The sequence below is a fragment of the Talpa occidentalis genome, unplaced genomic scaffold (genome assembly GCF_014898055.3).
Source record: "Talpa occidentalis isolate TD23 unplaced genomic scaffold, MPIMG_talOcc4v2.1 talOcc4.3, whole genome shotgun sequence".
NCBI classification, from domain to species: domain Eukaryota; kingdom Metazoa; phylum Chordata; class Mammalia; order Eulipotyphla; family Talpidae; genus Talpa; species Talpa occidentalis.
Genome location: NW_023603184.1, coordinates 11,940,215 through 11,959,844, shown reverse-complemented (window position 1 = coordinate 11,959,844; position 19,630 = coordinate 11,940,215). Strand labels below are relative to the sequence as shown.

General features: G+C 40.5%; 1 protein-coding gene across 2 annotated transcripts; it reads right to left on the bottom strand.

Annotated features, from left to right (window-relative positions):
• Positions 1-1,380: 1,380 nt before the first annotated feature.
• On the bottom strand, positions 1,381-17,303 carry TRAF6 (TNF receptor associated factor 6). Of its 2 annotated transcripts, XR_008553457.1 has the most exons (8): positions 17,189-17,303; positions 13,548-13,865; positions 9,746-9,896; positions 8,800-8,958; positions 6,913-6,984; positions 4,601-4,678; positions 2,328-3,683; positions 1,384-1,423 (listed from the first exon to the last, which is right to left on the bottom strand). XR_008553457.1 is itself a non-coding variant. In XM_037522446.2 (7 exons), the coding sequence occupies exons 2-7, from the start codon at positions 13,847-13,849 to the stop codon at positions 2,814-2,816; spliced, it is 1,632 nt and encodes a 543-aa protein (XP_037378343.1). In that variant the 5' UTR covers positions 13,850-13,865; positions 17,189-17,303; the 3' UTR covers positions 1,381-2,813. The 2 variants fall into 2 exon arrangements, 1 of the variants encoding a protein (XP_037378343.1); XM_037522446.2 differs by having other exon boundaries at positions 1,381-3,683.
• Between the last annotated feature and the right edge of the window lie 2,327 nt (positions 17,304-19,630).

Here is a 19,630-nt window from a genome sequence, read left to right as displayed (position 1 = left end):
AACTAATTGCTAGAGATTATCCAACATCTCTCTATTCCATCATCACAGCAAACTCACCTCATTCTAGTTGTTCATTTTTTTCTATTCACCCCCTAAATAAAAGTTGAGTCATCTGGCGAACAGCCAGAAACTGGCACTGCTGCACTAGCCAAAGGATAGTACAAGAAACAAAGCTAAATTCAGCATTCTGACTAGTTTCCCAACAGGAAAATAGATGACTTGTAGCCAAGTTTCATCCAACACTGAGCCGGACACCTCTGGGAAAAAGAGGAAACTATTTTTGAGTTAGCAATGTCCAAGAATGATGTCAAAAGATAAATATGTGAAAAGGTTAATATAATACATGGCCCAAATACATGAAGGTCTATTGGGTGAAACTAGCATGTTTGAGTAGGTAAGACATAAAAAATAGGACAAAAAGCTTTCTATTTGGAATGAGTGCAACCATTATTTTTAGTCTGCATTCACAACGAGTAGCCAGTCTAAGATACATGGCTGGTTTATGACAACATCCCAACTGTCAAATGTTGGGGGTTTAAAAATTGGCTTACGTGAATTACGACATGACCCAGCTGAAGTATAACATCAGCAAAAACTGTTAAAGCAACTTGCCAGTGGCAGAATCCTTGAGTAAGTATTGTTAATGTTGTACTGGTTAGAACTTAATTCCTTGGAGAGAACCTTAAGTCAAGAGAAGTGGAAGTTAGAAAAAAACTGTTTTTGTTTGGATTAAGCCTCCTGAGTTAGTAGGAAAAAAAAAAAACCAAAGGCAGGAAATGACTTGCTCTGTACCTAATGCGGAGCTATGCTTTTAATAGAAATTGGACCAGGAAGCTTTCAAAGATCATTTCCTTTTTTGGTGGGGTTGAATGTTTTCTGTGGGAACAGTTAATGTTTTTTCTCTGATAAATGTACGTAGTGCCTTGTAGTAAAACATGTAAGAACAGACAATGAGGACAGTCAGTCATCAAAAACAGTGTATTTTTCTTAAAATGCTTTTCTTATACAAAAATAACTACCCTTCACTTTTGAATTGGAACTTGACAATTATTTTATTGCAAAACAATCACAGGAACAGCAGTGGGGCAGGTCCTCTACCCAGAGGGGGTGCTGCAATGATTCTTGGGGCCAGCTGGAAAGCACAGTAGCCAAGGGACCCAAGCTGCCAAGAAGCCAACCCAGAACGAGCGTCCAGCACGTGGTGCTGCTGGTGGCGCTGGGAAACAGGATCTCTATTTTCATGATCTTTATTTTCACTTCATAACATAAACCCACCAGAGCAGGAGTCTACACGTGGGCTGCAGCGGGAGACAAAAGCCAAAGTGACATCGCTGGGTCTGCCTGGAACTGAACCATCCTTCTGGCTTCCTCTTGAAATTAAGGCTGGTCTTGACCGCTTGTCAGGATCTTCAACTCGGCCTCTCTGTGGATAAATATCTCTGGTGACCAGACAACTCAAACACAGTCTTGCTAAATGGCATAGTGTACAGGTTCTCTTAGGTTCCTATGATGAGCCTGTAGGAGCTGCGGGACTCCTCCCTGAGAACTAGATTTCACCGGACTATTTAACAGCCATAGGCTTAACAAATATCAAATGGCACAAAAGTTCTCTCTCCTTTTGAGGAGTATTAGTCACTTCCATAGGTCTTTCCTCAGAACCTGCTATGATCCATTGGACTAAAGCAACCTACTCAGCTGAGTCCTCAGCTACATCTTCTGCTGAGATATTTACCGAGTATTGAGAATATTTTACTGAATATTAAGAAATTGTGCTTTTAGCATACAGATTCTGCTCCTTTGATTTGAACTAAACCAGAGGATGTTTGAAAGCTAAAAAATTTTTGGTTCATATAGCTTTTGTCACCGCCAAAGAGATGCCACCTTGGTTGACTAGTGGAGTCATTTTTAATTTTCATATTGGTGATTATGCATCTCCTCGCCCCAGAAGCATTCAGCAGCAGAGAACAGGTGCAGGGCTGTGGAACTCTCTGCATTCAATAGACAAGAAAGGACTTATAAGGTGGGGGCGGGGGAAAAAAAAAGGACTTATAACACTGAGCAGTTGGTTGCGGCACAGTTCTTAGCATTCTAAATTCTGGAGAAGATGCTACTTTGTAGCCTCAAGGAAGGACAGTGGCTCAATTTAATACTTAAGACAGACAACATGATCACACTAAATAAGCTATATTTAGTGCTTTAACTAGTCCCTGACTATCCTTAGCAATACCCCTGAGGGGTAAGGGGGAGACTGAGAACTTACGCTTTCCAAGGATTAAGGTTCAAATGCTCTGAAATTTATAGGAGGTCAAATAAAATGAGAACTCAACTCTAGAGTAGAAACTCTTGTCGCTGGCACCAGCACGAGGCAGTAGTGATTCTCCGGTTTAATAACATTACATATACTATAAAAATAAAATGAAGTTTTAAGAAAGTCCATTACCATGTAAAGGTTTGCATTTTACTACTCCAACCCTGGACTTTTGCACAATGACACGCACTGGAGCCAAAAGCCCGTGGGAGTATGACTAAGGTGTACTGGCTGACAAAGGCTGCTGCAGTATGCCACAGGCACTTCAGTTGTAACAATTTTGAAAAAAAGTATGGAACATGTAGATTCCCAAGAAAAAAACTGCCTCAGATATTTAAAACAAGTAGTGGTAAGCGAACTCACTAACAACATTCGTGGGTAGGTATGACTTCTTTCCCACTGCTTTTTTTGATTACATATGATCACTGAGAACATGGCAAGGGAAGGTGCTGTTTTTTCCAGACAGGGTGCTTTGCTGTGGGCTTTTCTGAACAAGTGAGGGGTGCTATACCCCCGCATCAGTACTTCGTGGCTGGAAACCCTCCCTTCTAAGACTACCAATGTCAACGCGGGTAGAGACCTCACATCGTACTAATAACGTATCATCCTTAATGAAGGTTCTCTGTCTCAGGGCTTCCAGATGCATAAAAGTCACATAGCCAAAACCTTTTGGGTTCCGTGGGATTGTGGGTCTCTGGAAGGCAAGCAGCTCTGGTTTGGCATCCATTATCTCTTCATGGTTTTGCCTTAGAGGTCCTTCTGACTGATCAAGAATTGTAAGGCGTATTGTACCCTGGAAGGGCCAAGGAAGGAGGCTGTCATACTCTCCCTGCATTGTGTGGACAAAGAGGGATATATAATTGGCACATCGCTGGGCACTGGGTAACTGAAGGTGCAGGCGCATGCACAGTTTGTATCCAGGTTTGCCTGTGTAGAATCCAGGGCTATGAATGACAACAGCTTTCTCCTCTTCTTGAGATTTCAAGTGCATCCCAAAGTTGCCAATTTTCCAGATGTAAATCCCATTGCACTGCTGTGCTTCTATTTCAGCCACTTTGTCCTCAAGGGTACGAATAGTTCTTTTGATATCACTTACATAGATGCTGTGAGTTTCCATTTTAGCAGTCAGCTCTCGGATTTGATGGTCTTGTCTTACGAGGCGACCCTCTAGCTGTTGAATGGTTTCTTGGAAATTCTGGACCTCTGTATGACACCCAGAGGAAACCCGGGATGGAGAGGAAGAATCATATGGAAGCATTTCACGTGGATGCACGGGAGCTAAATTAAGGTTTAAATTTTGAACAGCCTGGGCCAACATTCTCATGTGAGACTGGGTATGCTCCTGCAGGTGGCGCGCCAAGTGATTCCTCTGCATCTGAAAATCAAGCATGAGCCTTAGGCTGGAGAGAAATACTGTGAGAGCTAGGAGAGGGACCCTGGCCAAGCCAGTTAAGTGTTCTAGGAAATGCCATGACTTCCTTCAATCCCCTACAACCTCTTTTGTCCTCATCAGATTCTCAAACCAATGAGATGATCTTGCCTCTTAAGTCAAAGGAAAAGTGAAGCTGTCCACTGAATACTTTGTTTTCACCTATTTCCTTCCACCTGCGAAAGTATCAGGATCTACACCCATTCTCTTCTGACTCAGAGATGACTCTCCTCTCATCCAGATTACTGCTTCATCAGGGCTCTGACGGGCACCCACTCCTTCCAACCCTTCAAAGAGTTTCTTCAGTTACCCCATTTCTTCTTTGTCTTCAGTCTCCTAACCCTTTCCCTCAGAATTATTATAGTCTTTCTCATTATTAAAGAGGGTAAATGTCTCTAGAGATCTTGTGTAACTCCCTCTAGCTAATACCATTTTCTCCCTTTCTTTCCTGTCATCATACTCTTCTCAGGTTATCGAGAATATCCTTATTGTTATAAGAAAAAACATTTATGATACTAACAATTATAAAACTATTTAAGTTGTTAAATGCATGCTCATGGTAAAAAAAAAAAAAAAACAAAAAAAGCCAGATAAAGAAGCCTCTTTTCCTGGTCTACTTCCCTTTCCTAGACACACTCACTCTGTTTCTATGTGACCTCAATCACTTCTATTATCATCACCAACTACTTCTCTAAATCAATAGTCCAACTTCTGATTTCTCTTTAGAGCTTAAGATCATGTATATAACACACCTGTCAGTCACCTCTATTCCCACTGCTGTTCTCCACTACATTATCCAACTGAATGTTCTTAATCTAGACTCAAAAACTAAAAAAAAAAAAAAAAAAAAAAAAATTCCTTACCTTTTCACGGCAACCAAAAGCACTGAATGTGCATGGAATTGGGGCAGTAGGACAATCTAAGTCATAATGATTAGGCATCTGAAAAACAAAGCAAAGGCTGAAAAATTTTTTTCTTTGCACATCATGCTCTGGTTTGATGAAATCACACTTGAAAGATTTCCTTATATTTCATTTAAACAAAATCAGGTATTTTCCGTGGCTGCTTTTGTATTACAATGGCAGAGTTAAACAGTTGCAACAAAAACTGTATAGTCTACAAAGATTAAAATACTTTCAAAAGTCATAATGAAAGGAAATAACCCCAAATCAATCACTCAAGTCAAGAAAATAAAATTGTTCCTATTGCTGAGAATTGGCACCCTCTAGTGGCATTTCAGAGAAAAAGTACCTTCTGATGTGAACTACACGTAAAAACTAAACCAGGTGTGGTCCAGGCCGTTATACAGTCAACTGTATAACGCCACTGAGTAATACCCATTATTTCCTTCATGACCACCTTTCAGAAAACTTACTTTTTATTAATCTCAGTGTCTTTTGGCTATACTGGACTGACTCAGATGTCAGAAGGTATTTTAAGGAGTCTCTAAAACTCATTCTTTAAGGGAACTCTAAAACTCATTCTTTAAGGTTGAAATCCAGTATGCAGGATAATATTCTTGAAAAGTGGTGCCAAATTCCTTTTAGACTTATATAGTCAGGTAATTAAAGCAGAAATAACCTTAAAGAACTCTTTTCCCAATCCTTCATTTTGTATAATCCAGGACATCATCAGCAAAATATTTGCCAAGAGTGAGACTGTACAAATTCTCAATTCTGTGGGCCTTATGGACTCTGTCCCAAACTCTCAACTCTACCAGTGTGGTACAAATCCAGCCATAAACACACAGACATGCAGGCATAGGCTGTATTCCAATAAAATATATACAGAAACAGATGGGGGCCAGACCTAGCTGATAGACTGATTCATCAACTCCTGATCTAGAATACTGACTTTCTTGTCAAAGATGGTGGGGCAAGTAGCTGGCACTGCCAGGATTAAAACCTAGGTTTTCTGACTCCTAACCTAGGTGTTTTCCTAGATTATTTTTGCTGGGTTTTAAATGTTTTATATAGTTTTCTTTAAATATTAAAATAGGAAACAAAAGAAAACCAAAGAGGTGAGACTTCATAAACAGAAGTTTAATGCTTTCAAACTAAAGCTTTGTTGGAAAAAAACTAAAGGACTCTGTTAACAGACAAATGGAAAAGTTTAACCCAGTTAGAGGTTTTGCTTGCTTCGACTTAGGTAATCAATTATGATCTCTGGGTCTGCAGAGTTCATGGGTGTATAAATATTTAGTGACTAATATTCAAATTTTGTGGGTAAACTCCCCAAATGTCAAAAGATAGCAATCAGATGGAATTTTCCTTTCTCTGTTAATAATAAAAATGTGTAATTTTCTCGTAAGTACTACTTCTGATGATACCCCATCAGTGGCCTACAGGACAACTGAATAGAGTGGCTACAGATCCTAGAAACCTCAATCTCCCAATGTCTGTCTGGAGTGAGAACTAACAAATAATGCTCTCCTACTAAAGAGAATTCCTTTGTTCAACTCTTCAACTCCACCATTCTCTTACTCCTCCAGCTGGTCTCTGGTCACCTGAGATCCTTGTTTCACAGTGTGTGCATACGTATTTTTTGAAGAATTTTTTTCTTTAAATGGGAATTTTTGATTATTTTTACCTCAGAATTATCCGGTTTTGTTTCAAATTTTTATACATATTTTAAATACAGGAATAATGTTATTGGCTTAGGAATTTTAACTACTTAGAAAGGGGCTGAGTATTTTGTTCTTACTGGAAGTATTTATTATGCTAACTTACATGAAAAATATCCACAAAGTACTAACACTTCTTAAATCCATATTTATTTTGCCTTACTGATTTAAAATTTCAACTAAAAAATCTAATTCATTTGGGCCTCCCTGGTGGCACAGGCGGTTAAGTGCAACACTGTGAAGCTGTGCAGCCTCTGCAGCACAGGTTTGATCCCAGCCGCCCAGGGAGATACCCACATGGCGCAGCAGACCTCTCCTGTCTTTCCCGCTGCTCCTCTCAGCAGTGTATTTCAGTCAGTCTACCTGTTCTGTTCCCTGCTCTCTCTGGTGAGTCCTCTCACCCTCCCACACATCTGGCCTGTACCCCAGTTCTTGTATGTATAAATAAAAAATAGATAAATCTTTTTTTAAAAAAAAGAATTGTTTAAAATTAAAAAAAATCTAATCCATTTATTTGTAGAAATGTTAATTTATAAGAGGGAATCATTATACCTGTTCTCTGATGAGCATGGTATTGCAGTATTCACAGATGACATTTGCCAAAGGACAGCTCTTATCATGGATCTGTATTTTATTAGAGAAAGAAAAGCATGAGAAAAATCTAAAAAAGAGCAAACTATTTTTATAAAAAGTGATCTTTCTCACTATGTAATAGTGAACAAATTAATGACATAGGTTTGTAAAACAAAAATGTAAGAATGTAAAGGTTGTTTTCTCTCCCTTTGTGTAGTAAAAAGATTCATCTCACCTTTCTGTTCTTTAAAAGAATTTGCTAATCACACAAAAGAGAAGCTCTTAAATCACTAAATCTGAAACACAGCATCTATGACTAGTTTGAACATCATCTACCAATATTAGCATTGTCCAAAGGCACTCCTTTAAAAATTTCCAACAGTATCCATGACGATTTAGTTAAATTCTTATCAGGAGGGCTAAAGAACAAAAGTATAATTGGGGCAGGGGGCTTCAATGCCCAGGTTTTCATAGGGCATGGAAGGGTGAGCCCTGTTTTCGAGGCCACAATGAATTTAGTTTTATCGCGCTGAGAAACAAGTAACATTCCAGGTTAAGTCCATTTAATTTACTGAAATTTACATCAATTTGCCCTACTTATGCCTCAGAGTTCTCTACATTCTAAGCAGGTTAGCAGACTTTTTTTTTGAACATTTCATCAACTTAAGTACAATTTGCTTGATCTCATAAGAAATTAGGAAAGATTACCAAGATATTTGTAAAAAACATGTTTAAGGAAATATTTAATAGTTACAAAAGAACATAAATAAATGTAGACTATTTTAGTAAAGAGAACAGAGGCTGGGGATTCAGAATGAGGCTCTCAGTGCTTGCTCAGCCACAATACCTACATGAAATTAAGTGCCATTTTTTTGTATCCTTAATTTTTTGACAGCACAGGATTTCTCTCCGCAGGTGTGGCCAGGTGTGGTAGCTCTCTCACCACCAAAGTACCCAGAGGCCTCTATTACAGTTTACTGGACTCTCCCTCCTTCCTACCCCCAGTCCTGCTTTCACCCCTCCCTTTCCACCCCCAGATCTGTGGTCAGCTCTCAAGGGTTTGCTTTAAAGTTTATATGAAGTTTCGTTTTAAAGGTAAATGTTTAATTGAACTATACACACACACAAGCGGCAGGAAAAAAAAGTGAATCCGTCGCATGTGTATAGTCTGATGGATTATCAACAAAGGAATACACTTTGTGGGATTTAATTGCTTCTCTATAAAAGTTTTAACAGCTCATTCTCTTTTTCAAGGAAAAGAGTACAAGTCTTATCTAGGAATCATTCTACTTGTTTTTCTCCAATCCAAGATTGCTCATTAAAAGCCACAGGAAATCCTAGGGGCTTTTATTACTTGGAGGTCTACTGCAGTAGCAAGTAGTATATTTTCTAAGAAAGATTTGCAAATATAGATCCTACACTTAATTTACTAAAATGGTTTAGTGAACTTGCTTAAAAATCAATTTTCCACGGCCTCTCTGGTGGCGCAAGGGGTTAAGACGCAACCTATGAAGCTATCTGCAGCCTCTGCAGCATGAGTTCGAGTCTCGGCAGGTCAGGTAACAACCCATATGGCACAGCAGACCTCTCCCGGCTCGACCACTGCTCCCCTCAGCAATGCATTTCATCAGTCTGCCTGTTCTGTTCCCCGCTCTGTCTCTGGTGAATCACCCCCAACTTCTGGCCTGTACCCTAGCTCTTGCATGCATAAATAAATAAATCTTTAAAAAACAATCAATTTTCCAACAATTGATACCACAGACCCAGAGCTGGAGTAACATCCTCATCCACTGCTAACCACCTCAAATGTGATTTAAAAACTGTTCTAAGAAATCATGGAATTAACAAATCCAAGTTAATACATACCTCTTTCTCTTCAAATGCCATCGACATAGCACAATTTACACAAGAAACCTGTCTCCTTGGGCACTCGTTGAGAAAATGCATATGGTATTGGTATCTTGGGAAGGGACGCTGGCACTGGGGACAATCCATAAGAGCAAACTCACAATGTGCTTGATGATCCTACAATAAGAAAAAAAAAAAAATTAGTATTTGCTAATCCTTTAGACATCTCTTAATCTCTTCTAAAAACATGGTATTCTCTTTCAGAGAGCTGGCTACTGAACCAACTTTGTCTAGTCCCACCAAGGAACCACCATCTTTCAGGTAATGGTTGTAAATTGCAAGTTTATACATAGAATGTGAATCCTCGAGTGCAATTAGGGAAGGGAGTTAGAAAGAGGTCATATTTTTCTAATTTTCAATTTACTATTGTATTAAAAGGACACTTCTTCAAAAGGAGCTAAGGGGGCAAATTATAAATATGTCCTAAACAGTGAATTTCAAATACAACATAAACAATATTTAATTTCCTGTAAAACCCAGCTAAGAACTGATTAAAAGCAAATTCTTTTAATTGATTACTTCAGTGTAGAAAAACAGAAACAAGCATAATGGCACTGAGGCGATGGCTCCGTAGAGTGGTCCTGCTGCTTATTTCAAAATGAGAGAAATGAAATTACTGGGTTAAAATGTGAACTTGTGTTGAAAATGCTTAGTTTTACTTACCAAAAAACTTAAAGAATAATGATTTCTTTTTTATTATCACTGGAGCAGTCAGACTAGATGGAATAAGACATTTCTGGTTTCTACTTTATATTCAATAATAAAAGGGTTGGTATTAATTCACAAGAATTTATCAATCAGTATATGCAAGGTACTGGGGCAACACATGGATGGACACAACAAAGTCCCTATTCTTTAGAACTGCTTTGCATATTTGCTAATGGCTAGAAAATAACTTTGATACCTCAAGGTGCCTCAGTTCCATCTTATGCAAACAACCTTCATTTGGACATTTCACCATCAGAGAAAGAATCTCTCGTTTTGCAAAATTGTCAGGAAACAGATGCTTTTCCAGCAGCATTTCATTATCGACTGGACATTTGTGACCCGCATCTCTAAACAAAACAAAAATACACATTTGTAAACGTTCATATTAAAAAGTCCAAACAAGTCACCACATATAAAATTTCCATTTATTATTTCCTATGGAAAACTCTAATCATTATATTGCAGAGTATCACCAAAAAAAGCTGTCCTATGAATGGTTTATGAACAATTCTTTTATGAAATGAATATAACTAATACTATATTGATTACCATCAAAAACTATGGGACTTTAGTTTGTGGGATAGATTTCAACCAAAAGAATAAATGAGAAAAGTTAGTTTATAAAATCTTACTTTGACTAGCATAAAATGAGTTGAAAGTAAAATGAGTTGAAAGTAAAGGGGATTTTGGCAGCCTACCAAGTCTCTGTTCTATACAAGATCCTACTGATATAGAATTAAGTATGCTGCTTACAGTAACAACATATCTCTAGTGTCTTGCACAGTCATAAGTAAAAATTAAACCAATCAGCAGTACCCCTATGAGGCCCCATTTTAAGGTGTACTCCGAACAGTCATTACAACATTCTGGTTCATAAGGAACAAAAGGTTTCCTTTATTTTAACATATAGGGTACAAAGTAGTAGGCAATTGAAGGGTCTTTATGTCCTTCTTCCCAATGGGTTTACTCCATCTTCTGCTGTGAAAAACCAACCCCAGGATGTGTAGGTGTCTGTCATTCCCCTATAACTTTTTGGGATGTCTCAATCTTCACTCACAGAATGAGTGAGCAGGTTGGGTAGGCTATAGGAACATTAATCAATCACTCAAACATTTGCTGAGTACTTGCTATGTATAAACCAACTGCTAGTTGCTATAGTATGCAAAAACATGCTAAAATATGGGGTCTGCCATCAAATATCTTGTAAGCAATACTGATGAATAACAGTCAATCTTCATAAGGCCTCTCACATCTTTCATAATGCCTTTTTTTTGGTATAATGCTATTTTTATAGTCAAATATTTCTGAGAAGCTTAGAAAGCCATAAAATATGTAGAGAAATATCTAAGTGACGGATGTCTAAGAAAATAAGAGGACTCTTAAAAAGTAAATCAGAAAACATTACCCATAGCATTAACAATCAATCTAGGGGGAAAAAAAAGGAATTAAGGTATGTTTTGAGTCTGAATGGCTTAAACCAATGAGAAATTTCAGAGCTGTTCCTTTAATAACAGCGTCAAAGTGGTCACCTCTAGCTTTAGAAGCGGACAAGGAAAAAAAAAGTCTCAGACTTCCTTTTGTGGGTTTTACTTCCTTTTCAGACCACTGCCCTACTACTTTTGTTTCTATCTTGCTATTAAAAAACTGCTAAAGATTAGCCACCTTCCTGGGTATGGGTGATACTTAGTAAAATACTGTATATTTCTACCTACAGGAAAATCAACAATCTATAATATGGTAGATTTTTACCTAAATGCAATTTAAATGAAAACATATAAACAGGGAAAAAAATGAAGCCTTTAATATTGCTTACCTGTATACCCTAAACCAGTGGTCTCAACTGGGGCACGTTTTTGCCATACAGGTGACATTGGCAATATCTAGAGACAATCTAGGTCTCAAAATTGGGCGCTAGTATCTCCTGAGCAGAGGCCCAAGATGCTGTTAAATTATCGCGCAACACAGTTGCGGCATCAACAGTTCTTTAATGAAATTAATACAACCAGCACCATACTGGTTACCTATCAGAAACTATGGGACTTTAGACTGAAGGATAGATTTCAACCAAAAAAAAAAACAAAACAAAACAAAAAAAAAACAGAAAAAAAAAAAAAAAAGAAGAGAAGTACCTTGCCCCTAATGTTAATAGTTGGGAGTTTGAGAAAATCTGCTCTCAAGAGATCTTGCCAATTCTACACTGGGCATAAATTTTTCAAAAAAATTGAAACAAGAGACATGCTCCTTTGCAACTTAAGTTCTGAGTATGGACAATTTCACCCTAAATTCAAGTTTTACAGAAAAGTTGATTTAAAAGTTGAAAGAGAAAAAAATTACAAGACTAGTGAATAGCCAGCTTAATCTACTTAAGAGTGATTACAGCAACATAATACTTAAGAAAATAAAATTCCCCCTCATCTCCCCCTACTTATTTTTTTCTGTATAGAACTCCTTAGTCATCTAAAGATATTCTCATTTACTTTTGGATTATAACAAAATATATCTATTTCTTAGGAGATGAATATAAATCATTTGCAGAACTATGTGACTTACAGAGAACCTACTGTGTGGCAGGCACTCTTTCTGTAGCTTAGGAAATACCAAGAAATAAAACTAGATTTCAACCCTTGCTCTTAAAGAGCTTATCTTCCAGTTGGGCAATATGCACACACTATGCACACAAATTATCTGATATTTTAGATGGTGATAACTGCTAAGGAAAAGAAGAAAAGTAAGAAAACAGACTGGGGATATTGGAGGGAGGCATGCTGTGGTATAAACAGAATAGCCAAGTCCTATGAAGCACACTGGAGTAAAGGGAATTGGTCAAGCAGATAGCTGAGTAATAGTTTTCTAAGCAGAGAATAGCTAAAGCCAAAAGCAGAAGCATGTGTGACATGTTCAAGGAACAGCAATGAGTGGATTGAGAGGAAGAAGAAAGCAGAGGGAGAGAGAGGAGAAAATGAATTATGAATCTATCATACAGGGCCTTAGAAAGGACTATGGCTGCTGCTTCCAGATGACCTGCTGCAATGTTCTGAGCAGAGATGACATCATCTTACTTATTTTACCAGGTTTACCTGCTGCTGTATTAAGAACAGCCTGGAAGAAGGAAAGGACAGAAGCAGGGTGGTCTTTGAAAGCTGGTGATTGGGAACAGGGTGGTAGCAAGCACAGGAACTGAAAAGAGATTAGATTTTGAATACATTATGAAGGCAGAGTCATCAATTAGTATTTTAAGTCTACTGTTTATTTTACGATATCAACACACATCTGGTAACAGATTTTATTGTGGCTGGGATCAGAGTAACTAATCATTTAAAAAGTAAGCATTCTTTGTATGGTTGAGATTCTAGTAGCATCATTATTTTTTTTTTTAATTATTTATTTACTCAAGCACTAGGTATAGTCAGAAGCGCAGGAGGGTGAGAGAATTCACCAGAGCCAGAGTGGGGAATAGAACAGGCAGATTGACTGAAATACACTGCTGAAGGGAGCAGCGGGCGCAGCAGGAGAGGACTGCGTGCCATGTGGGACCCTCGCCAGTGGCAGGGGATTGAACCTACGCTGCAGAGGCTGCGGGCAGCTTTGCAGCCCAGCGCTCAACCACTGCGCCACCAGGGGAGGCCCAGTAGCATATTATTTAAGACACGTCCATTCTATATTATTTTGCTAAAGTATAGAGACTCACAACCCCACCTCCTCTCTCCCCCAATCTGCAACAGAATTGCTTTAAATAGAAGTAGCTATTTATTTATTTATTTATTTATCTATCTATCTGAGGGTCAGGAACAGGGAGAGACAGAATTTACCTTTTATATCACAGTAGGAACGAGAATGAGAATAAGAATCTAAATTTCTCAATCTTCTGTCCAGTGTTCTTTTCCCCAAAGTAGTTTTTTATGTATAATACTACACATAGGATGTCCTGTGCGCTAGGTAGTAATGTTTTCTGTATTTGGTTTTATTATAGGACACAGTTTCCACATGTGCTCACATACCTGATTGATTTGATGATGCAGGCTTTGCAGAACCTATGGCCACATGGTGTTTGCACGGCTTCCCGTAATGCCATCAAGCAGATGGGGCATTCATACTTGCTTTCCAGAGGTGGGTCAAACTCCACATCATATCCCTGGATCTCTTCCATAAAAGAGCTGGAGAGGTTCCCCGTGCTAGCAGTTCCACTCACACTGTCATCTTTTGCTGCCGCGCTACAGGAGCTGGCCATGGTGGCACAGCAGTCGCTTTCAGACTGGCTGGATCCACAACTGTTTTCACAATTTAGCAGACTCATAGTCATGTGATTTTTAATTGCTCTGTAAAAAAGCAAGGAAAAAAAATGCCTTAACACACACACACACACATATCATAGCTTATCCATGCAAATCACCACTTAGTTGTATTAATATTTACAGAAAATTTTCAAAGATTTTGTACTTATGAGGAGCTGCTGTCTGAAAGTGATCCTCAGCCTATGCAGCTAGGTCTCCATGGCAGGTAATTACACACTGAGGGAAATTCCTAATATATGCTAGATACAAATCAAGAAACAATGTAAACCTTTGGCAATACAGTGGACAATTATCCCCCTGCCTATCTCGCTCTTATATACAAAATCTGGCTCCCGCCATACCAAACAGCAGCATAAGAGAATCACCCTAAATCTTTTTATCACCACAGGCATCTTTTTCTTCTCGAAAAGAGTCTGCCTACCATTTGACGAGCACCTACAAAGGGATGAGGCACTGCTCTGGGTGGAGACGCAGTACCATGAAGTGGTGAAGAGGTTAGGTGCTGGTAATAGATGAACGGGGTTTAACTCTTTTCTTCATCACTTGGTACATGACCTGGACAAGTTATGTAACCTTTCTGGGCTTCAGTTTCCTTATCTGGAAATGAAGATAATGATAGAATCCACATCTTAAATTACTGAGAGGATTAAATGTGTTAATACATACACAGCACTCAGAACTGTGCCTGGAAGTAAGAATGGGTTATGATTACGTGCAACTCTACGTAATAATTTTATTTACTAGTTGTATTGTCCCCACTTTACCCAAGAGAAAACCATAGAACTTAAAAAGGTCAAATAACTTGTAGAGAATTAACCAACTAATATGTAAGAGAGCTGGGATCAGAACCCACATCTATCTGTACTCAGCACCTATGTACTCTGTGCTATGCTATGCTGCCATTTGGATGAAGCTGCATCTAAAAGTGCATTGCCTTTACTTCTATTACACTAGACGAAGAGGCAGACCACAGCTTCTATTAATCAGGAACTGTCAAATGTTATTATGCTGGGTTGACAGAACTCCAAGAATGAGCAGAGAAAAACGACATCTTTTATTTGTTTAGTTTTAATATTTTTTGAAAAATAAAAAAAAAAAATAGCTAGTTAATATGGACAAAAAATGTTTGCGGCAGTGTGATTGTGACTAAAGCTCTAGCTTGCATGCAGAAAATATGCTCCACCACAGGATTCTTTTCAACTTCATGTGCTACAGATATCCACATCATGAGATGCTACAAGTTAGACTGGGATAGAACTTTGGCTTTACAAAAGCTACAATCAGTAAGAGTTAGTAGATATTCTTACCAGTAAAATAAACATTTCTTATCACCACTTTTTGCCACTAATATGCAGAATTCATGTGACTTTCTACATGAATTAATAAGAAGGGATGGAACAAAGTTTAAATTCTGACTTACCTTATAGGTTAAGAGCTTCATGCCCACAATTCCCTTTGCAGAGTTGTGAATCTAGTATAGTAAGCACTCCTTTACATGTTGAAGGGTGTAACCATTGCCAGCTTGTTATTCTTATTGCAAAACGAATAAATACCACGGATTGTCTTGTCAAAAATTATGGCTTAAACCCATAAAGCAGGGCCTCCCTGGTTGTGCAAGGGGTTAAGCACAGCACTATGAAGTTAGCAGCAGCCTCTGCCACACGAGTTCAATCCCCCGGCCAGCCAGGGAGCTACCCACATGGCGCAGCAGAACTCTCCTCTCTCACCCACTGCTCCCCTCTGCAGTGTTTTCAGTCAATCTGCCTATTCTGTTCCCCATTCTGTCTCTGGTGAATCCTCTCACCCTCCCACACCTCTGGCCTGCACCCCAGTTCCTGTATGCATCAATAAATCTTTTATAAAAAACCCATAAAGAAGTACCTGGGTATATATTATAATTCAGAGATATACTGTTAAATGTTTTGAGGGAGCAGAGAGTAAGGTGATGATGTGCAAACACTTGTTCCTCTAAGATTAACAGATGCTAATGAGAGAAATGTGCTACCTCAAATCAAGTTCTGCCTGGTTAAATATATAATGCACATAAAGTTAAACCATGGAAAACAAAACAATATGTACAGAGAAACAGGAACTATTTGCCGACTCCTTAAAATCCATTCCTCAGTACATTTCAATCTATTCAATAGACGCCAAAACCTGCACAAGTACCCTCCATTGGTATACTTTGTTTTGAATACAACTTTCAGGGGCCTTCTTCCTCCCAGGCACTATTCTGTTCTTTAGAAGGCAAGATTTGAAAAACTTCTTTCAAAGCCAAGCGCTCAATTACTTACGAGCACTACCTATCCCACTTTATCACAGAAAAGACCTCAAGCCACAATTATGAAATCCTAGGATATGTGTGTGTGTGTCTGTGTGTGGTTTTGCTTTTTTTTTGGGGGGGTGGGGTGGGGTTGGGTACCCGGAGGCCTGAATGTCCTATGCGATCCTTGTGCTCATCACATGGGCAAGAAGCGCCTGAAACACATTTCTTCCTTGAGTCACAAAAGAGGCCAGACGATCCTTACCCCACCCCCAAACTCAAACTCAGAAAAGTCCCTTCCACGGCCCCTGGCAATCACAAGGAAATGGACAAAATGCCAGCGGTCAGGTTCGAGAGGCCAACACTTAGAATTTCTTTACATTGTTCCCTCGCTTCCGAGTGGCAAGACAGTGAGTGAGTTGCTCTGCCGAGAAACAGAAGCGGCACGCACACCCCCCGCTCTCGAGCTGCCGCCAGTAGGTGCTTTCTATTCACGTTCAGGACACTCCTGACTCTCGGCTGGAGTTCCCCTAAGGCCAAATACTAGGAACAGCCTCATCAACCGAGCGTCTGGAACCGGCGCTCGAACTCCCGAGTGTAGGGGCGGGAGGAAACGTTCGTGTCATCTGCACTTTCTTTTTGTTTGAACCTCTCTCGAGTTCAACCGGGAACCCAAAAATAGCTTTCCCCGGACGGTGACAGAGGAAATCGGTGGAAATTCAGGGCGGACTTTTTAAAAAAGTTTCTAACACCTCCGAGGGCCGGGAAAATCCAGGAGGCAATTTCCTTTTCTGGGAAGGGGGGAACGTGGGGTGAGGGGAAGTGGGGCGGGGGAGCCGGCGCGGGATTTCCGCGGGGCTGGGCTGGGTTGGGGTGTCGGGGTGGGGGGCGTTGAAGACAGCCCGGGTTGGGGGGGGGTCCTCCGAGGGCCAGTGGAGCAGAGGGGAGGGGGCGGCGACCCCTACCTGTGGGAAAGGAGAAAAGAGGGGGCTCTTCGGCGCCCCCAAACTGCGACACAAGAAAGGGGGTGCGTCTCCAACCTGCGGAAAGAGAGGCCGCGGCCGCGGGGAACCCCTGGACTCACCGCTCCGGTGCGCTGGCCGCCGACTCCACCCGGGCAGGACTCCCTCAGCCACGGCGTCGGAAGAGATCGCACCCCGCGCTCCGGGCCGAGGCGGCCCCGACGCCAGTCTACGGGCCCCAAGGCCGCCGCCGACGCGTCCCGGGGCCGCCGGCTGCCCAAGCCCCAGCGGCGGACGCTTCTACTTCCGCCTTCTCGGCCGGCCTGCGGCGGAGGGGCAGGGAGCGGCCGCGGCCGCAGACAGAGCGGCCGAGCCGGCGCGCGCGCCCCCTGGCGGCGATCCTCCAAGGCTGCGTCGCGGCCGCCGGCAGGTTAAATGGGCAACCTGTGCTGTGGGGCTGGGCTTGCCTCGAGCTCCCCTGGGGTTCCCGCGTGGGAACCCCTCAGCCAGCAAGCCTGAGCTGTAGTGAGTGATGTGAGTGTGTGTAGGGGTGTGTGTGGGGGTGTGTTTGTGATCTGTCGAGTAGCCGCGAGAATAGAAATCTCAAGCTGTGTTTTTATAAGTTTTCCCTATTCAAGTTTTCTCCTGAAAACTCCAATCACTGACCTGCTGGAATTCTTAAATCCCCCCTACCAGCTCCACCTTCCTTTCCCAGGGCGTTTTAGGGCTCGGTAGTACGCCCCCATAGCATCTTGTCTTTCCTCTTCCACCAGTTCAATGGAGTCAAGCCTATGAGCAAACACTTCTTTAAAACTGCTGCCAGCTACACTACACATCCCTTTCGCTGGCGCTGTCAGGAAAGAGCTATTTTGAATTCCCTGTTTAAGTGGATGCAAATGTCTAAAGAATTTACAGGCACTTTGCAGGAGATGCCCAAAGGATTTCACTGGCAGCTGCAAGATGACTCACCTCTCAAGGGAGGTGGTAAGGGTGGTGATTTTTATAGATACCTGCCCTGAAACCAGAACGTTGTTTTCAAATCCAGTTTTTCCCATTTATAAACTGCATCAGTGTAGATAAATTTCTTCATCTGACTTTCTGCGATGTTGTCATCTCTTATTAACACCGGGTTAATATTGGTGCCTGTCTCATAGAGTTGTTGAAGGGATGAAGTAATTCAGTATATGTAAATAAATTATTTAAAACTATCTAGGACATAATATGGGCGCAATAAATATCAGCACTACTGTATCACCTGCCCCTTCCCCATGGCCAATATTCATAGAAAATGCTTATGTTTTCAACATAAGAACCTGTTACTGGTTCTCAGATTCTAGCTGCTGCCCCTTCTCTTTTTTAAAATATATTTGGAAATATTGAAGACTTGAAAACTACAGGAAAATTTACACATATCTGTGTGCTTACCACTCAGATCAAAAATTAAAATTTCACCAGTAGAATTGCCAGCTCCAGTGTCTCCCTCCCCATACTTTTCCTTCCCTTTATGGAATTAATAGAGTATCTTGATAGGTACAGCAATTGTTGGCCCAGATTTTCTGAAGTGCTGCTAATGAGAAATGAACTCGGATATACCTGGTAGACTGTCCCAGGTAGGAGTGGGTAAGAGAGTCTTCTAGAACATAGAAATAAGGTGGCTCTCTTGCAGTTAAGTTATAAAATTCAAACATAGTTCATTAGTTGAAAACTTATTGGACAACCATTGTGTGTGTGACAGTCAGTCTTGAAGATGGTGAAATCCGTGCTCTGTGTGATCCCTTTCCACCATGAATAGGAACAGACTTGTGTAACCATCAGAATATTGTGGTAATGACAGAATGTGACTTCCTAGGACAGGTTGTAGAAGATGTTGCGACTTCTGTCTTGATAGCTCTTAAATTACGAACTCTGAAGGAAGCTACTGTCTTGTCTTGAGGACTCCCAAATAGCGCTCTGGAAAGACCCATATAAGAAGGAAGTGAGTCCATCCGCGAATCACTACTGGGGCTTCCTGACAAAGTAGTCATCTTGAGAGTGGCTCCTCCAGCCCCTGTCAAACTGTCAGATAATGCACACCACCCAACATCTTAGCTACAACTTTAGCAGAGAAACTTCCAGTTAAGGTGCTTCTGAATTCCTGACCTACAGAAGCTGTGAGGTAATAAATGCTTGTTCACTTAAGCTTCTAAATGTTTTGGTAACTTGTTGCACAGCCTTAGATATAGGTTAAGTTAAGCACTCTTCTTGTCCCAGGAGACTTAGAAGCAAATAAAATGGACCAGACTTGTTTCTCATGGGACTTACATTTCAGTAGGGGTTAGGGACAGACCATAAATGGACAACAGACAAATAAGATAATTTTAGATAGTGAAAAGTCAGAAAGTACCTGAGAGAAAGTGCATTTATAGTCAAGGACAGCCATTAGAGGAGCAGAGGTTTGAGCTAAAATCCTGACTGATGGTTTCATCATGCAAAGTTTTTCAAGCAGAGAGAACAGTCATTGCAAAGGTCCTAAAGCTGAACTGAACTTGATCTATAATTTAGTGCATAAAGTCAGTGTTGCTAAA